Below are 19,864 nucleotides of genomic sequence, written 5' to 3'. Positions count from 1 at the left end.
GAACCACCCATGCGCCCCTACAGCAGATGTTTAATGAAAGAAAACAGATAATGGCAAGGATCGATTAAAACAAAAGCTGGGTTTAACTTTTTTTAAGAATAATAAAATAGACAAAACTATTATAGGAAGGATGAAAGAGAAATGAAAATGTCAAGAATTAAAGACATAATTATGGACATAGGAGATATTTAAATAAACAGAAGGGCATACTGTGAGATGCTTTTGGCAATACCTTTCTAAACATAGATGAATTGAAAATTTTGTTTAAAATATAAATTACCAATATTAAATCAAGAATAAATGGAAAAGTATGAATAGGGAAGTACAGCATAAGGAGTTTTTTAAAAAATAGATGAATATGCATAATCATGAAAATGGCCATTTCTCCCATATTAATTAATGAAGTCACTTGATTTTTAATCAGGATCCTACAGGGTTTTTGATTGAACTTGACAGGATGATCCTAAAATTTATATGGCGTAGTAAAGGCCGGGAATAACCTAAAAAGAATTGATAAATTTAAATGAAGTTTAAAAAAAAAAAAACTGAACAGTTACAAGATACCATAAAATGAGGTAAAACATAAGCCATTGGTTGGGAGAAGATATTTGCATATAAATGACAAGATTTAACAACTTATTCAGATCAACAAGAAAAAGATAACCTAGTAGGGAAAAAAAATGGGCAAACAGTATAAATGGACAATTCACAAAAGAGGACACTTAAATGGCCAGTAAACGTGAAAATTTGCTGTATCTTACCAGTAATCAGTGAGATCAAACTAAGACACAATAGGGGCACCTGGGTGGCTCAGTCGTTAAGCGTCTGCCTTCGGTTCAGGTCATGATCCCAGGGTCCTGGGATTGAGCCCCACATCAGGCTCCCTGCTCAGTGGGAAGCCTGCTTCTCCCTCTCCCACTCCCCCTACTTGTGTTCCCTCTCTCACTGTCTCTCTCTCTCTGTCAAATAAATAAATAAAATCTTAAAAAACAAACACAAAACTAAGACACAGTGTAATTTCATAGTTACCGTGTTGGCAAACGTGTAGAAATCTGATTTTCCAGGTGTTTTTAAGCAAGTGGGGAAAGGAGACCTCTTATACTTGTTGATATGTTTGATGGGAGTATAAATTGACACAACTACTTTAAAGAGCAATTAAGTAATTGTAAGTAAAGTTGAAGATACTTAGAATCCACTACTCAGAAATTGCTCTTCTTAGTACACATTCTACAGAGACATTACTATGTGTGTTTATGTGATCAGACATGGCAAAATTGGAAACTGACTAAAGTCTATGGATAAGAGCTGGGTAAATAAACTGTAGTATATTTATGTGGTAGAATGCTGTGCCACAGGCAAAATATGGAAATTGGAACTGTGTGACTCTACATAGATAAAACCTGAAAGTGCAGTGTTGGGCAGAAAGGTCTTTTGCAGCAAGACATAATGCATAGTATGCAAAACACCCAAAGCAGTACCATATATTTTTATGGGTACAAACTGCTATGGTGTTCACATTTTAGAAACATAAATAAGAACAGTAAACACCAGTGTTAGCATGGTGGTTACAGGTTACTTCTGAGAAGGGAAATAAATACGATTTTAATTTCTGATGAGTAGGGAGAAAAAGAGACTTCAGCTGTAAAGTTTCTGAAATAAGAGAAATAACAACGTTAACTCTTTTAAAAGTGTAGGGAGTAGGTATGTGTTATAATTGTCTGCATTTTCTGCATGTTTGAAGTATTCATAATTTAAAAAATTTGAACGCCTAGGAAAACAACAGAATTAGTAAAACCAAAAGCTAGTTCATGAAATGATCAATAAAATTGCTACCTCTTTAGCCAGAATGATCAGGAAAGAAAAGAAAGAAGACAAATTTTCAGCATCAGGAATGAGAAAAGTGACATCCCTGCTGATTCTACAGTTATTAGGAGAACAGTAGGAAAATACTATGAAAAACTTTATACCAGTAAATTTGACAACTTGGATGAAATGGACAGATTCCTTGAGATATGTAAATTACCAAAGTTCACTGAAGAAGAAATAGGCATAAACAAATTAAATGTGCCCTTAAAATCTTTCCATAAACACAATACTTGGCCTGACTGACTTCCACTACTTTTATTCAGCATTGTAGGTTCTAGCCAGTGCAGTAAAAAGAAGGAAAGGGCCCCCAGCTTATAAAGGAAGATGACAGGAATGTCTGTGTAGAATAGTCAATAAAATATACCTGAAAGCGACCAGAATAAGTGAATTTAACAAGTTTGTTGCAGGATACAAGATCAATATACAAAAAAACAATTACATTTTTATATGCTAGAAATAAACATTTGGAAACTAAATATATTTATCATGGCATCAAAAATATGAAACACCTAGGGATATATCTGGAAAAAAATATGTGAAGAGCCTGTTAAACTAAAGCATTGCCAACAGAAATCAGAGAACTACATTAATAGATATATTTATAAACATGGTAAATACATCATGAAGACTCAAATTATGTTCTTCTCAAATTGATCTATATAGATTTCAGTGCAATGTCAATCAAATTCTAATACACTTTTTTATAGAAATTAACAAACTCCTAAGTACCAGAGACCTAGAATAAATTAAACAACTTTATTAAGAAGAAAGTTGGAATAGTAACTTCCTGATCTCAGGACATTTTATAAAACTACAGTAATCAAGAGACTTTAGTAATGGTGTAAAACTAGACAAATCAATGAAACCAAATCCAGAAATAGACCTACATATATGTGGACAACTGATTTTCAAAATGATACCTTTTCAACAAGTAGTACTTGAGCAGTTGGTTATTCCATATGGTACCAAAGAAACCTCACTTCAATCCATACCTTGCACTGTATATATGATAATTGTCTAAAATGTATCCTAGACCAAAATTTAAAACATAAAACTGTAAACCTATTTTGATCTTGGGTTCATTAGACAAAGTTTTTTAGATATGGCACTGAAAGCATAACCCATTTTTAAAAATGATAAATGGAATTTTATCAAAATTAAAAATTTCTCTTCTGTAAAAAATACTCAAGAGAATAAAAAGCCACATACAGTAAGAACATATTTGAAAATCATATACCTGAAAAAGGGACTTGTCCTATATTATATAAAGAATTCTCACAGTTCATTAATAAGAAAATGAAACATCCCCTCACCCCCAAAGGAAATGTGCAAAATATTTGAATGGTCACTTTGCCAAAGACGACATACTGAAAACACGTGAGATGATGCTCAACTTGACTAGTCATTAAGGAAATATAAATTAAAAACCACAATGACATACTTATACACAGTTCTTAGAATAGCTAAAAATATAAAAGATTGGCCATTCCAGTTGTGAGCAAGTATGTGGAGGAACTGGTCATTCCATAGCCTGCTGATGGGAATGAAAAATGATACAACCACTATGGAAAAAATAATTTGGCATTTTCTTGAGAAGTTAAGCATAGACCTACCATGTGATCTAGCCATTCCACTTTTAGATATTTACACAAGAGAAATGGAAGTATATGTCCATACAAAGACTTGTACACAAATGTTTATATCAGCTTTCTTTGTAATAGACAAAAAGTGAAAACAACCCAAATGTCCATCAACAGATGAATGGATAGATAAATTGTGGTATATTCAGACCGTATGTTCAGCAGTGGGAGTACTCAGCAATAAAAAAATGAGTATTTGGTACATGCTTATAACATGGCTGACAATTTTTAAAAATTTAGAAAATTGAGTATATAAAGGCAGACATACACATATTATATCATACCATTTATATAAAATTTTAGGAAATGCAAATGTTCGTGTATAGTGACACAAAACATCATTGGTTGGAGAGTTTGGGGGAGAGCCAAGGGAGGAAAGATTTCATAGTTTCTTTTACAGGGACAGGAAGAAATTGGGGATAGTGGGGAATATGTCTATTATCTTGATTACGATGATGACTTTGAGTGTGTATATATGTCACAGCTTACTAAACGATACTATAAATACAATGTGCACCATTTATTTTATGTTGGTGTTAGTCCAGTGAGTTTCATTATGGGAAAAAAAAAAGTTCCAGAGTCAGACCATCTAGGTCCAAATATCAGGTCTTTCATTCATAACTTAAGACAAATTATTTAACTTATTTATGCCTGGTTTATTTATAAGATGGAGCTAAGAATACTATCTTCCTTATAAGAGTTATAGAGAATTGGATGAGATAATTCAGGTAAAATGTGAAGCAGCTAGAAAGTACTCAATACACGTTGGGTTTTATTATCACTATTGGCATTAATGTTGTTGAATTAAATGGACCACAGAGAGAAAAATCCCTTCTATTCCAGCTTCTTGAATACTTCCAGTGATGAGGATGTCACTCCTTCATGGGATAGCCCATCCCATTGTTGGATATTGGAAAAGTCATTGTGACTAATTTAAATTATTCAATGAGAATCAGTCCTATATTCAGAGACATGAACAGAAAGGGAAGAGGAAAGAGAAGTTAGTTTCTACAACATAACTTATTCTAATACTTAACCACTTTTCCTATCTGGGAATTTTTTCCCCAGAATTTTCCCACATGCTTCTATTTAAGCACTTTCCTTGTATTCTGCTCTCTGAGGAAATGGAAAATCTCTAGGCATCATGCGAAGTTGGGGAAAGTTTGAATTAGGTAATTTGTAAGGTTTTTTTGTATTTGGTGACTGTAGTCATTTTGCTGGGGAAAAAAAAAAAGAATTGACCTTTGTGAGGTTGCACACACAAACTCAGTGCATGTGGGACTGAGAAAGAACCACACTCATTGCTAAAGAAATTCCCAGACCTGTCTCAGGCCCTGCACAGCCTGGTAGCCTCAGGGATTAAAATTCCTAGAATTTAGGATTCAGGACAAAGAGAATAAGTAGCACACTCCTACTCAGTTGCAGGGCCCAGTCTCATGATACTGTGAACCTTTAGCTCACAGGAGTGGTGGAAAGCACTAGAAACTTCTGGAACTGGGAGAAGAGAGTACCTCCCAGAGAAGTCTCAGCAGCAGCAGCAGTCTGACTTTGTTTTTGCCTTCCCTTGGCCAGGTTTCCCCTAAAAGCAGTCTCAGGCAAACCTGGAGCACACAAAGCTCAAGAGATGGCCGTGATGATGGTTCATAGGGTCATGAGTAGTGCGTTGAAGGAGAAGAGTAAGGGGGAAATTTCTACTTTAATTAAAAATGTACTGACTACATTTGGTAGACTTTATTTCTTTAGTGAAGCAGTGATATCCACAGTGTTGTGTGAAATTTGGGATGGTGATTTTGTATTTGATGTCAGGACTCCTCAGCTGAATGTTAAAGGTCAGTGCACTAGAATCAGATCCTGATTTATCAAGAAAAGACACTTTGAAAAATTTTAATAATTACAAAGATGTTCCTTTTTGACTTCTTAAAAGCTCACTCTGCATCACCACTCAAAGGTGAACAAAACAAATGAAAATAAGGTCATTTTGTTTGATTCTAGCCAATTATATACATTATTGAAAGGAAGAGGAAGTTGGGTGCCTGGGTGGCTCAGTCGTTAAGCGTCTGCCTTCGGCTCAGGTCATGATCACAGGGTCCTGGGATCGAGTCCCGCATTGGGCTCCCTGCTCCTTGGGAGTCTGCTTCTCCCTCTGCTTCTCTCTCTCCCTCTCTCTCTCCCTCTGTCTCTCATGAATAAATAAATAAAATCTAAAAAAAAAAAAAAAGGAAGAGGAAGTAGATTAAGCTTACATAACCTAAAATACTCTACATTTTGTCTATGGATAACTAAGAATTGGTCATATTTTGCTGGCTTTCTAAAGCAAAAATCAGAAAAGAAATGTAAAAGTAAAACTAATACACAGCAATTGCCTTATGAACTGTGGAAATATAATGCAGGAAGAGAATATTCAAGATAATTTAATTAATTAAATCAATTTAATTAATTAAATTAATCAACTACAACCCTGCTATACCTGAATGAAAAACCAGGAACTTTTTTTCCCTTTAATTTTGAACCCTTATAATAAAGTGAAAGAATATCAATTCTTATATAGGAAAGCACAGTTTTATACTGTTTCAGTCAGTGTATCACGTTAGTTAATTAAGTTGAACAAATGTAACCTGCAATGGAAGATGCTTATAGGGACCTGGTGGCGTTATATGAAGTAGAGGCACTAAGTACAGAGCAGTTGTATTAATGGTTCATATCAACTTAAAATGCAGTTTAAGCATGAATCGGGACAGAGGCTAGAGTAAGCTTTCTTTGGTGGGTAAAAGAAAGAGGAATACTTTGGTACTGAAAACTCCAGATTCGTTTATGAAAGTATTTTTGGAGTGGGAAAAGGAGAGATGGCATTTTTAGAATAAGAATATAAAATAATACTGTTTTGTGGAGAATTTGTATTAGATGATTACAGGGTGCCCACATTTTTCCTGTAAGTAACTGAAAATGCTTTCTTCATTTCTTACCATGAAAACGTTGTGGTGGTGACTTCTGACAGAGTTGGGATTGGGTCACTTTTAGGTGCTCCTCTGTGCTGCTCTTAGTTCTTCCATTTTTTTGTAAGCGGGTGTGGTTTGTTGTTACATTTAAGAATCAGGAAGCCATTGAGGGCGCCTGGGTGGCTCAGTTGGTTAAGCGACTGCCTTCGGCTCAGGTCGTGATCCTGGAGTCCCGGGATCGAGTTCCACATCGGGCTCCCTGCTCAGCGGGGAGTCTGCTTCTCCCTCTGAACCTCTTCCCTCTCGTGCTGTCTCTCTCTCTCTATTCTCTCTCTCTCAAATAAATAAATAAAATCTTTAAAAAAAATCAGGAAGCCATTGACTATAGGTGCAGAATTAAAGAGCAGATGTGTCTCATGAACCCCTTGTTCTCAGATTTAAATGTTGGTCTCTCTTCTGGCATATGTTAATATGGAAAAATGTAAAAAAAAAAAAAATGACCCCCAAACTATAAGAGTTCTTATCTCTGAGCATTTGACTTATTGGTGATGTTTGTTTTCTTTTTTTGTAAGGCTTTGTACATACTGAATATATTCTACTAACCAAGAAATATATTTTAAGGTTGAAGAAATAAGGGGGTGCCTGGCTGGCTCAGTAGAGCACATGACTCTTGATTTTGGGGTTGTGAGTTTGAGCCCCACATTCTGTGTGGAGATTACTTAAAAATAATCTTTAAAAAAAATGAATGAAGAAATAACATTCTGAAAATTATTTTTTTTAAGATTTTGTTTATTTGAGAGGGAGAGTGCAGGGGGGTAGAGAGAAAGAGAGCACAAGTCGGGAGGTGAGGAGGGGCAGTGGGAGAGGGAGAAGCAGACACCCCACAGAGCAGGGAGCCCAATGCAGGGTTCGATCCCAGGACCCTGGAATCATGATGTGAGCTGAAGGAGGACACTTAACCGACTGAGCCACCCAGGCGCCCCTGGAAATTATTTTTAAAATAAAACGTAATGATAAGTGTTTCAGCTAGAGTAGTTTGTTCGTTTCTGTCCTGTAGTACTTTTTTAGGTTAATGAGAAGTTGCCCAATTATCCTGTTTTGTACAGGCATGCCTCATTTTATTGCCATTCACCTTATTGTGCTTCACAGATGCTGCCATTGTATACATATTGAGGTTTGTGATAACTGTTAAGCAAGTCTATTGGCTCTGTGCCACTTTTCTAAAAGCATTTGCTCACTTTGTATCTCTGTCATGTTTTGGTAATTCTCACAATATTTCAAACTTTTTTATTACCATATTTGTTATGGTGATCTGTGATCAGGGAGCTTTGATGTTACTATTGTAGTTGTTTTGGGGTGCTACAAACCACACTCATAAAAGGCAGTGAAGGTAATGGACAAATGTGTGTATTCGGACTGTTCTACTGTCTGGCTGTTCCCCATCTGGCCCAAAGAGAGTCTTTCCTATTACCTGAGACACAACAATATTGAAATTAGGCCAATTAATAACCCTACAATGGCCTCTGAGTGTTCAGGTGAAGGGAAGAGTCCCACATCTTTCATTTTAAATCAAAAGCTAAAAACGACTAACCTTAATGGAGAAGGCACATTTTGAAAGCCAAGACAGGCCCAAAACTAGTCTTCTTGCTTCATACAATAAGCCAAATTGTGAATGCAAAGGAAAAGTTCTTGACTACTCCAGTGAACACCCAAAGTGATACGAAAGCAAAACAGCCTTATTGCTGCTATGGAGAATGTTTGAGTGGTGTGGACAGAAGATTAAACCAGCTACAACATTCCCTTAAGCCAAAGCCTAATCCAGAGCAAGGCCCTAACTTTTCTCAATTCTGTGAAGGCTGAGAGGTGAGGAAGCTGCAGAAGAGAAGTTGGAAGCTGGCAGAGGTTGGTTCATGAGGTTTTAGGAAAGAAACTGTCTCCATAACATAGAAGTTCAAGGTGAAGCAGCAAGTGCTGTTGGAAAAGAAGCTGCAGCAAGTCAGCAGAAAGTCTAGCTAAGATGATGAGAGAGGAGACGCTAAGCAATTGATTTTCAGTGTAGATGGAACAGCCTTCTATTGGAAGAAGAGGCCATCTATAACTTTCGTAGCGAGAGAGGAGAATTCAGTGCTTGGCTTCCAAAGCTTCAAAGGACAGGCCGACTTGTCAGGGGCTCATAAGCTGGTGACTTCATTGCCTTCCCATAAATCCTTGGACCCTGAAGAATTCTAACTCTACTCTGTCTGTGCTCTGTAAATGAAACAACAAAGCCTGCATGACAGCACATCTGTTTACAACATGGTTTACTGACTATTTAAGCCCACTGTTGAGACCTAGTATCCTTTCACAATATTATAACTCGTTGACAATGCATCTGGTCACTGAAGACAGTTGATGGTGATATACGGTGAGATTCATGTTGTTTTCATGCCTGCTAACACAACATGCATTCTGCAGCTCATGGATCAAAGGAGTGATTTGGACTTTCAAGTCTTACAACTTAAATACCTTTCATAAGGCTATAGCTGCCACAGATAAGTGATTCCTCTATGGACCTGGGCAAAGTAAATTGAAAACCTTCTAGAAAGGCCTCACCATTCTAGACCTAATTAAGACCATTTGTATTTCAAAGGAAGAGGTCAAAATATCAACATGAACAGGAGTTTGGAAGAAGTTGATTCCAACCTTCATGGATGACTTTGAGGTGTTCAAGACTTCAGTGGAGGAGGTAGCTGCAGATATGGTGGAAATAGGAAGAGAACTAGAATGAGAAGTGGAGTTTGAAGATGGGACTGAATTGCTGCAATCTCATGGTAAAAGTTGAATGAGGAGTTGTTTATTATGGATGAACAAAGAAAGTGTTTTCTTGAGATGAAATTTGTTCCTGGTGAAGATGCTGTAAAGATTGTTGAAATAAAGGATTTAGAATATTACATAAATTCAGTTGATAAAGTAGCAGCAGGGTTTGAGAGTATTAACTCCAGTTTCGAAACAAATTCTACTGTAGGTAAAATGCTATCAAACAGCATCACATGCTGCAGAGAAATTATTCATGAAAGGAGAAGTCAGTCGATGTGGCAAACTTCACTGTTGCCTTATTTGTTTAAGAAACTGCTAAGCCACCCAAACGTATGGAACCACCAACCTGATCAGTCAGCAGCTGTCAACATCAAGGCAAGACCCTCCACCAGCAAAAAGATTATAACTCACTGAAAACTCAGGTGATGGTTAGCATTTTTTAGCAGTAATTTTTAAATTAAGGTGTTTACATTTTTATTTTAGATATAATGCTATTGCACACTTTAAATAGAGTGTATACATAACCTTTACTAGGAGATCAAAAATTCATTTGGCTCATTTTATTGCAATATTTGCATTATGTCAGTGGCAGAACCAAACTTGCAGTATCTCTCATGTATGCTTATATACCACACATTTCCTTCCTCTGAAATGTTTGGCAGCTCCAGCAAGAAACAGCTGCTCATTTTGAACAGGAAAGCTAAACAGCTAACTTTCCAACAAACTTTGTAATAGATGTCCTGCACAATTGAAAGAGCATACCAATTTCAAAGAATAAAGAAGTTACTCTATCTTATTGTCTGTGTAGTAAAACAGCCATCAAATCCCAGAGGCCTACTCTCAAATGAGTATAATTTTTATACTGGGAGTCACTTGCACACCCAGGTTTACATAAGTTCTGTCATCCTCCAAACCAACCATCATTAAGCATTTTCTTGTGCTAGGAAGCTGAATAGAATTTTCCTTGATTTTTTTTTTTTTTTGAAGTACTTGGAAATCTCAAGGATGTTTTATATAGAATTTATACAGAGGTTTTTTTGTTACATCATTTTTCTGTGACAGAACATAAAGTACATTTGATTAGCTTTTTTCTTAAAGAGTAGAAGGAAAAATAACTTTAAACTATGATTCAGAGGAATGTATTAGGGTTCTCCAAAGAAACAATAGGTTGTATAGATATATGTAAAAAGTGATTGTGGAGGCTTAGTGAGTCCAGAATCTGAGTAGGCCAGCAAGCTGGAGACAGAGGGGAGCCAGGGATGCAGATGAAGTCCAAAGGCAGTTTGCTGGAAAATTTCCTCTTGCTTGGGGAGGCTGGTCTTTTGTTCTAGTCATACCTTCAACTGATTGGTTGAGGCCCACCCACATTAAGGAGGGCAGTCTGCTTTACTGAGAGTTTACCTATTTAAATGTTAATCTCAGCTACAAACACCTTCCAAGTTGACGCATTAACTATCCAGAGACTATTTACTATTGCTGAAATTTAAGTTTTTCTTCCTACTGACTTGTTCTTATTTAGTACTGCCCTTAGACCTAAGCAAGGAGGGCCCTACTTTGCTTTGGCCTTCATCAGTTATGTCCCGCCCCATAAGGCAAGACCAAGGGACCAAAGTTGTGCATTCACCAGGAGCCAAGCCCCCGCATTCCATACCACCCTGTAGCTACTCAAAATCCTGGAATTCTTTGCCCACATAGCTGCAGGCCTGTTTCCAGGGTCTTCATGGGCATCTCCCCAAATCCATGCTCTTCCTTTGTGAACAGTGTGCTCACTGTTCCTTCTGCAGGGGCCATTGGGTGGCTGTTCGGAGGCAGGGAGTACATATATGTGTGGGCTGGAATTTCTGCCCTTGTGCAAGTGAGGCCCCTCAATACAGACTGGAGCCTGCGGGTGGGAGAGAAGTGGGGCAGGATGAGGGCCACGTGCCTCTTTTCCTTACTCTGCTGTATTCAGGCAGTCTCTGGGGTGTCTAGAATGCCGAACGAGGGCTTCCAAGTCGTTACAAAAGTGTATTTCTCAAGATAGGAGGATGGAGCATACTTTACACTCCATTCATCACTTTGTTAGCTTGACTTACAACTTTTAAGTATTCACATGTATGGTATGCGGTCTTCCCTATGTACCTTTGTCCCATACCTCAAAGGTTAGAAACAGATCTTTCCTATTGAAGGTGAGCAAAATCAGAGAATTAGAAGTTGGTTATTAAATTTGAAATCTCAAATGTTTTATAAAATCAGGGTAGGGGTTATCCCGAGGGGAGAAAAAGTTATGATTGGGGAAGGGCCTGGCCTGTTCCATTTCTCAACTTGGGTGGTGATTACATAGATGTTAATTCTTGGGCTTGGTGCATTCCTCTCCATGGATGAGGGGTCTCTCAATAAAATGTTGAAAAAAAAAAAAAAAAGAAACAACAACTAAAAAATGTATTGTTCTTAATTAGGAAAAAAAATCTGATATCTCAGAAAAGTCTTTCTTTCAAACTTGTCTATCACAGATTATACTATATTTGTTCTATAAATCTTGGCCCAGTCATGGAACTAAACAGAAAAATGCTCTAAAAGACAGCTAAATAAATTATATAATGTGTGTGTGTGTGTGTGTGTGTGTGTGTACGTACGTGCATGTGCATGACGTGTCTTTGAATGTGTATGTTGGATTTGTGTCCTCTAGTCCTCAGCCAGGGAAGCAACTGAAAGAAAACCTCTCTCTCTCCTCTGCATTCTCAGTAGTTCCCATGGGTTAATGAGAAAAATATTTTCAAGCATGCTTTTTTTATTTGACTCTACATCTGTGGTTTGTTTATCCAAAAGAAGAAGCAATGATAATTAGAGGCAAAGAGGAATACTTAACTTTTCTCAGGTGAGAGAACCATTGTGCATAACGTTTGTTCTATAGTTTCACGAAGAAAAAAAAAAAACATTGTGGATGTAGTTTCCACATCTAGATATTCGTGACAGGGACTCTGTTTTTATCTTTCAGGTGTCATCATCATCAAATAAGGGAAGAAGTAAAGAAGAAGGTACGGTTTTGGTTCTTGAGGAGCTAGATATATAAATTTGTTTATAATGGTGGAAACCAGAAAAAGTACAATAGGTTAATTTAAAAGTTACATAAGCCAAGTAAAATAGTTTTTAAAATAGTCTTTAAAATTTTCAGATGAAATCAGTTATTTCCTAATTTCAGAAAATGAGAAGGGGCACATATATTACTTTTAGGCTAGAGTTAGTGACATTTTTGGTGAAGTACTGAAAGGTTTCAGGTACTTCTGATAAATTTAATGAGACTCCAGATACCTGAATTTGGGGGATTTTCTTTATTATCTCATCATTTTAATGAATCATTTTAAGTAAATATCTTAAAATCAAAATTTATAGGATTGAAAATACTGTATTTTTGTTAACCATTATTTGAAGCTGTTTTGAGAAACAAGTAAAAATGTTGTGTAGTAAGAATTTCAGAATATAAGCATAGGCACGAAGCATTCATCTTTGAAACTTTGCAAAATTTTTGATTCTTTGTTTTAATATAAAACATTAGAAGAGCATTCAACTCGCAAAATTGGAGGAAAATGAGAACTATTTACTGTGTCAAGTTCTACGATGTTTAGAAAAGAGCAGATCTGTAGACATTTCATGGGAAAGCAAGCTATATTCCTTATATGGGAAACTAACAGACTTTCTTTACAATACTATCCCATTTTGGGATATTTGACAGGCAAATTTTACAGTACAAGGTTTTCCTAGATCTTTCATGCTGTAGCTAGGACACTGACTTCTCTGTTACTCGGTAGAGACTAAAATGATCCAGAAAGATGAAGGGAATAAAATGGGAAGGCTCTGGAATTTTTAGCACAGTTTTATATAAGGCCTGAGCCAAATGAGAGAACTTAGGACAAGAGTGTAAAGGGGAGTAACCTGAAATAGGGAAATGTGTCATACCAAGCTTGTGATTGTTTTTCTGTCTAAATACTTCGTAAAGGTCTAAATTAAATTTGTCTTCTCTCCCTCCCCTCCCTCCCTCTTTACCCCTTCCCCGACACCCTCTTCCCCATTTCAAACACAGAGCAAGTGTGGCACTTCCTTGGCAAGTGATTCAAACATTTGAAGTTCTGCCATCAAGATTCCAATCTCCAAGGATTCCGCGACTCCCTCTCCCCCAAGTGCTAGCAACAGGCAGATCTATGAGAATTGACTGACTTCCTGTTGAAACGTTTTTCCCCCAGCCTTTTTTGAGATATACAATATGTAAATAAAGACTGATATTTTTAAATTATTCGGATATTTATTGATATGAGAAGATTTTGATTTCGTAGCAGAAATTTAGAAGCATTGAGTTTTGACCAGTTCTAATTTCTGTGGCTGAAGGAACCCATCAATTTTATTAGCTTTTATTTCTGTGGGTTAATACAGAAATTACAAATTTAGTAAGCTAATTAGATTACTGTGGATAATTATTCTCATTTTCATACCACATTATCTTTTTTCAAGTTGCTGGTGGGACCTTTCTTTAGCCAAACTCTGTCCTCTTATTAGGCCTGTGTATTGTGTTTATATTTATTAAGGCTCTTTCTTAGAATTTATTACTTTAGAGGGCCTAAACTCTCTGATTCTCATTCGGTCCCCTTAAGTCTCAATTCTCACCTCTCCGGCAATGATGCTGAAGTTTTCATAAGAAGCCCAGGTCTCTCCTGTGAGGTCTGTCTCTTGGATGTCTGCAACCCCTCTGGTCCAAAACTGAACTCTTACCTTCCCTCGTTCTTCAGCAGTGGAATTCACATTCTCCTAGCCTCCCCCACTCAAACCCTTGAAATCATATTGAACAACCTCCTCCTGTCTTCATTCATGAAGATCATCTAAATGTTTCTTGGCCCTCTCCATTCCTTTCCACCTCCCTCTGGCCCCTGATTTCACTTGGATCCTTGGAGCCTCCCAGCTCCTCTCCGTGGTCCCCGGATCCAGGCCTCCACCTCAGCCCCTTTGCTCTAGCTCCAGTTCATGCCCTCCTGTCTTCTGAGCGAGTTGTTCTGTCTCTGGCTTTTTCTCCCTTTCATGCCATCCTCCACATGGCCAGTTATTTTCCTAAAGCGAAGGTCTTGCCTTGTTACATTTTCTCAGAATGGCTTCAATGGCTTTCCATGTTTTGGAGGAGAAGAATCAGACCCTCTGATTTCCCCAGGAGTCCCACCCTCCAGCCATGCCACGCTACTCACTCCTCTCCCAAGAACATCTTGTCTGCTCACACTCCCCTTACTGTGCTGTTCTGGCCAGTTCCGTTCAGATCTTTTCTCTGTTATCATTATGAGCATGTTCTATTTGCATAATCTGTTTTGAAATTTACAAAGCACTGTTAAAATAGCTAACCATTTCTTGAGCATCTATTGTGTCGTTGGTTTTAGATGTCATGCATGCATAATGCCCTATAAGGTAGGGATTGCCCACTTCATTTTGAGGCTCCGAGAAGTTCTGTAACTTGCCCTAGGTCACAGTCAGTTTCAGAGCCAGAATTAGCACTCTTGACAGTATGGCTCTAATTGCTGTGTTTTGCCACCCTGCTATGCATGCTGCTTCCCACATACAGCCGCCTTGTGATGTAGGCAAAGCTCAGAGTATGCCTGTTCTACAGATGAGGAGACAGGCACAGAGGGTTAAAGTGATTAGCCCAAGTGACATAGTCATGTTCACTTGAGACGTCTTTGGGAATCTGTAAACTTCTTTGGAGGACATTAAGAATGTGAGGAGAGAATCTCTTGTTTTTAAGTTTATTGATACACTGATTTTTTATTTTGTGGAAATAATAAAGCATAGAGGAAATAAGGAACAACTAATATTACAGTAGTTGTAAACAGTAAGCTGAGTTATCAAAAGACAAATTAATGGGCTTATGGCATGTTGTGTATTAATCTCCCGAGAGTTGGAAGAGAGAGGCCATGTCTGGTGGGGCCACCCTCACCTGCTGGACTCCTCCCCTCCTAGAAGTTAGTAGTACTTAGATGTTTCTTAGTGAGCCTTGCTGACCTCAGTATGGTTAATCAAAATTGTCTTCACAATATATGATTTTGCATAGTTATAATCTTAATAAATATATAATTTTGAATTTTAATTTTTCTCTTAAAGGCATCTTTCTACATTGCTACATGGCCATCATTATAATGGTGACGGTTACATTTAACTGAATGGCTATTTCATGATTGTTTCATGGTGTCTTCCAGACTAGCTGATTGGATCTTTGCCAGCCCTTTCCCATGGAACAATTAGTAAATTTTATACTATATAGTTATAAAGGAAAACTCCTGGAAAAAGTGGAGTAAACCATTGTTAAAATTGCCTCCGACAAATTAGGAAACCAAAAGTGACCCGTGGATGGGTTTAAGTAACACTTACTAGAGCCAGTAACTGTGGATGTGAAAAATCAGAGGTAGACTATCGATGATTCATTTTTCTCAAACTTGCTATTATTATAAGTATCTGAAATTTTTCTGAGGTTTTATTTTTCACATACAGACAGAATCATTTCATACATGGGACGTTTAATTTCACCCCATTATTGTACAGAAGGTGTGCATTGAATTTCATAAAACCCATTTCTCCATCAAGGACTACATGTATGTTTAGCAGTTTGTATACTCATTAAGAGCAGCATTTGATGATTTATTCCCAGAAGAGGGATCATTGCATTGTCATAGATAAAGATATGTCTTGTGACTGCTCAATTATCTTTATTACTTATTACCCTCTTATTATAGAGTGGATTACATCTATAAATTCTGGGTAGTGTCTTTTTTGATTCTCCTTGTACATTCTGTCCAAGGTGTGTATCAGGGTTCGCCTATGGGGGTCTTTGAAACACCAGCTTCAGAATCACTTAGAATGCTTCTTAAAAATCTTTCCAGCTTTCCCTAAAAATCTGTTAACTCAGAATTTGGGGGGAGGGGGCCCCAAACATGTTTTCCCCTCATCGCCATGAGTCTTATATATTCAAATTTTAAACCCATTGGTTTAGATAATCGAGGGATCAGTGATACTGGGGATTTCTCAGTCGATGTTCTGTTTGAGACTGTTCCCCTAAGAAGAAGAGGAAGAAAACTAGATGTCTGCCTTTGTAGTGAGCTCATGCACAGAAGGTTATCATTGCCTCCTGGTAGGAAAAAAACGAAAGGGAATAAAGTTAATACTAAGTTTAGTGTTAAATATTAAATGTGTTTTTGGTTTCAAATCAGAAATAATTTACACCCGATGTGAATAACTTGATTTCTAAGTTATCAATCAAACTGATTGGATAAAGTGCCTGAGCCCACAGGAATCGGCCACCCCGCCAGCACCACACCTGGCACCTGTCTTCCGAAGGCCCGGTGACAGAGAAGCCTCTGCTTCTGATGGGACAGCCGCAGAGAAGTCGCAGCAGTGAGGCGGTTGGCTGCGCTCTGACAGGAGCAGAGACCGCGCGGCGACAAGACAAGAGCTTTGTAAAATGTGTGAGGCCGGCCGCAGGTCAGGGCTTCTGCCGTTGACCTGACGTTACCCTATTTGGATGACCTGTGAGAACAAACTCCACTTCTCACATTATCCCCCAACTCAAAGGGAGCCAGGAGCCCACTGCAGCCAGGAGGGAAGGCATAAGCTGCTCTTTGCTTCGGTCAAAAAATCTTTTCTGAGCTCTCTGTGTCAGGACCAACAATGCATCTATCAGTCATACCCCGAATGCCATGACTTAAGGTTATCCTGGTGTACCCCGAGAGGAAAGCTTCAGTGTGTCCCTTCTCTATTAGGAATACCCAACACATCAAGGACTCCTTCCCCTTTCTGAGTACCTGGTTGCAAAGGTTTGAAGCCTGCTGAAAGATGAGAGGGCTTTAATTACATCAGTCCTGAATGCATCTGGTTACAATGATTTTATTTAGCCAACCCTCTGTTTCTAGAAATGCCTCCTCTTTTTTGCTATTTTAAAATTCAGCAATTATTTATCGACTACCTATATACGTGCCAGGTACTATTCCAAGTTCTTTGGCTATGTCAGTGCAAGACATACAAAAGTCCCCGCCCTTGCGGACCTTGCATTTGCGTGGGGAAAACAGATCATGAACATCGTAGGTAATTTATATTGTACATAGAAGAACAAGAACAGGGTAAGGTGAACACGGGCAATCCAGCCTGGGTCCAGGGGTAGGAGTGTGAATTGGAATTTTAAATGGAGTTGGTGAGGCCAGGCCTCCCTGGGAAGACGACAGCCAGGCAGAGGGTTGCTGAGAAGCGGGAGTGGGCTCACGTGGGTCTCTGGGGAAAGAAGAGCATTGAGGCAGAGGGAGCACCAAGAACAAAGGCCCTGAAGCAGGAGTATGGCCGGCTTGTAGAAGGAACAGCCAGAGTCACAGAGATGAGGTCCCACAGGTCACGGAGAGAGAGCAAACGGCCTTTTAGGCCCATGTAAGGCCTTGGCCTCTCACCCTGATAAAATCAGGAGCTACGAAGGGTCCTAAGCGGAAGAGTGGGTCACTCTGCTTGCTGTGTTGAAAATGGACTGTGCTGGAAGTGAGGGGTTGGGGGCGGTGTAGGGCAAGGATAAGAACAGGAAGTTCACTGAGGAGGTTTCTACGGTAATCCAGTACCCTGGAAAACATTTTCTTTGAGGTCAATTTCTTAGTATAAGTTCCATAAGATGTACTCATAGAATAAGAACACTTTAGGACCAAAAAGATCTTCCATAAGGGCTGTTCCATATTATATTGGTACCAGCAATATATGAGATTTCTAGTTTCTTTTTTCCCACCCTTCCTATGACAGGGTATTTTGTTGTTATTCATGATAGGTTTAAATTTTTTCCTACATCTTGACTAGTAATAGTGTCTTATAAATGTTCTGTTTGTTTTCTTTACCTATTTATCTACTGGATCTGAATGTTTTTATCAGTGTCTATGATATCCTTAGTCTCAGGTGCAAAAATTGAATCCTGAAAACTGCATCCAAATTTAAAGAGATAAGCCCACATTCAAATAAAAACATCTAAACCTGGATTCTGAAAATATTTATGCTGAGCTAACTGGAGAAGCAGGGGCAAAATACGCCAATTTTCCTTGTCTCAAGCAGGACTAACATAGGACTATGTTATGTTACTGCTTCCTGGTGTCTGTCAAAAGTTAAACATGAAAAGTAAGAAACTTTTAAGACTCACACTCCAAACTAAAATGGATAAAATCTGGTAGAACCAGTACAATTTTAAAAAAATCATGAAAGAGTAGCAAACAATGAGACTTCTCCAATCAAAGCTGCTAAAACTGGATGGCAGAAGTGCATCTGTAGTCTTACGACTAGAAGAACTTGGCAGTCAGCAAGATCAGGGATTACCATCCCTCTGCAAGGGTTCTCTCCATTGGGAAGAAGAACATACACACTAGGATTCTGGCCAATCTCCTACATCAGGAGCCTTTCTGTGCACAGGTGGATAAAAACAGCTGAGTCCACAGTTAAATCAGCACGTACACTTCGCCTCTCCTTCCTGCCTAAACCACCAGCAAGGCGGGCAAAGGCACATGCTCAGGGCCCCCTCCGTGCAGGAGACGCCTGCGAGCTTCCCGGGCCGGGGCAGGCAGAAATGGGCTAGAGCTGAGGCTGCTGACTCCATCGTGTTGACTTCCTTTGCGCTGTATCCCGATGCTCCTGGAGCTCTCATCCTCGCAGCCCAACTCAAACGCTGCCGTTTCTGTGAACCCTTCCCCAACCCTCCTGTTGAAATCAATCATTTTCTCCTCTGTGAGAGGAGAATGGCACGACTGATTTATTCCTCCTTCCCAGGATTTGGGTCATTCTGGCTTCTATTAGAATTGTTCAGGGCGCCTGGGTGGCTCAGTTGGTTGGGCGACTGCCTCCGGCTCAGGTCATGATCCTGGAGTCCGGGGATCGAGTCCCGCATCGGGCTCCCCGCTCAGCGGGGAGTCTGCTTCTCCCTCTGACCCTCTTCCCTCTCGTGTGTTCTCTCTCTCTCATTCTTTCCCTCAAATAAATAAATTAAAAAAAAAACAATTGTTCATATGGTCTCTATTACTGGATTATAAACTCAGAGCAGAGATTGGATAATGACGATTTAGGCGTTTTTGTTTTACACATTAACAATTCACGTTTGTTGTACTATATTGATACAACATCCTGTGAAGAAGACAGATAGTCTTTCCATTACACTTACCACACTAAGTAAATTTAGAGGTTGAGTGGATGCCCGGAAATCACAGGCCTTTAGCATCTGCTGTCAGTGTTTATTACTGCAATGAAAGCATTTTGAGGGCTATCTCTGCTGTTTTCTAAAAGCCTATGTAATAATATCTTTGAAATATAAGAATCTATTCCTGGGGCGCCTGGGTGGCTCAGTCGTTGGGCATCTGCCTTCAGCTCAGGTCATGATCCCAGGGTCCTGGGATTGAGCCCCGCATTGAGCTCCTTGCTTGGTGGGAAGCCTGCTTCTCCTTCTCCCTCTCCCACTGCCCCTGCTTGTGTTCCCTCTCTTGCTGTGTCTCTCTCTGTCAAATAAATAAATAGGGATCTTCAAAAGAGGAAATGTAACATATCTAATATAATAGTACTTTTAATTTAGCTTGTTGTATTTTTAATATATATGGACCTGATCACTGTACTCTGAGAACT

The 19,864-nt window shown here is 38.7% G+C and overlaps 1 protein-coding gene across 4 annotated transcripts in view; it reads left to right on the top strand.

Annotated features, from left to right (window-relative positions):
* The window catches only part of PPA2 (inorganic pyrophosphatase 2), an 83,366-nt gene extending 69,858 nt beyond the window's left edge, over nucleotides 1–13,508 (top strand). For 3 of the 4 annotated variants that reach the window (XM_073892073.1, XM_025873578.2, XM_025873576.2), the window contains 2 exons: nucleotides 12,216–12,255; nucleotides 13,299–13,508. In XM_073892073.1, the coding sequence (XP_073748174.1) occupies nucleotides 12,216–12,255; nucleotides 13,299–13,327 (69 nt within the window). In that variant the 3' untranslated portion in view covers nucleotides 13,328–13,508. Of the gene's footprint in view, nucleotides 1–11,953; nucleotides 12,096–12,215; nucleotides 12,256–13,298 lie in introns of all 4 variants that reach the window. The other variant, XR_012378002.1, reaches the window with a different exon arrangement.
* Nucleotides 13,509–19,864: the final 6,356 nt, after the last annotated feature.

Source organism: Callorhinus ursinus, unplaced genomic scaffold (assembly GCF_003265705.2).
Source record: "Callorhinus ursinus isolate GAN/ISIS: 27379988/994484 unplaced genomic scaffold, GSC_fseal_2.0 scaffold4, whole genome shotgun sequence".
Classification (NCBI taxonomy): domain Eukaryota; kingdom Metazoa; phylum Chordata; class Mammalia; order Carnivora; family Otariidae; genus Callorhinus; species Callorhinus ursinus.
The sequence above is the reverse complement of the archived record's forward strand: the minus strand, read 5'-3'. Positions and strand labels throughout refer to the sequence as shown.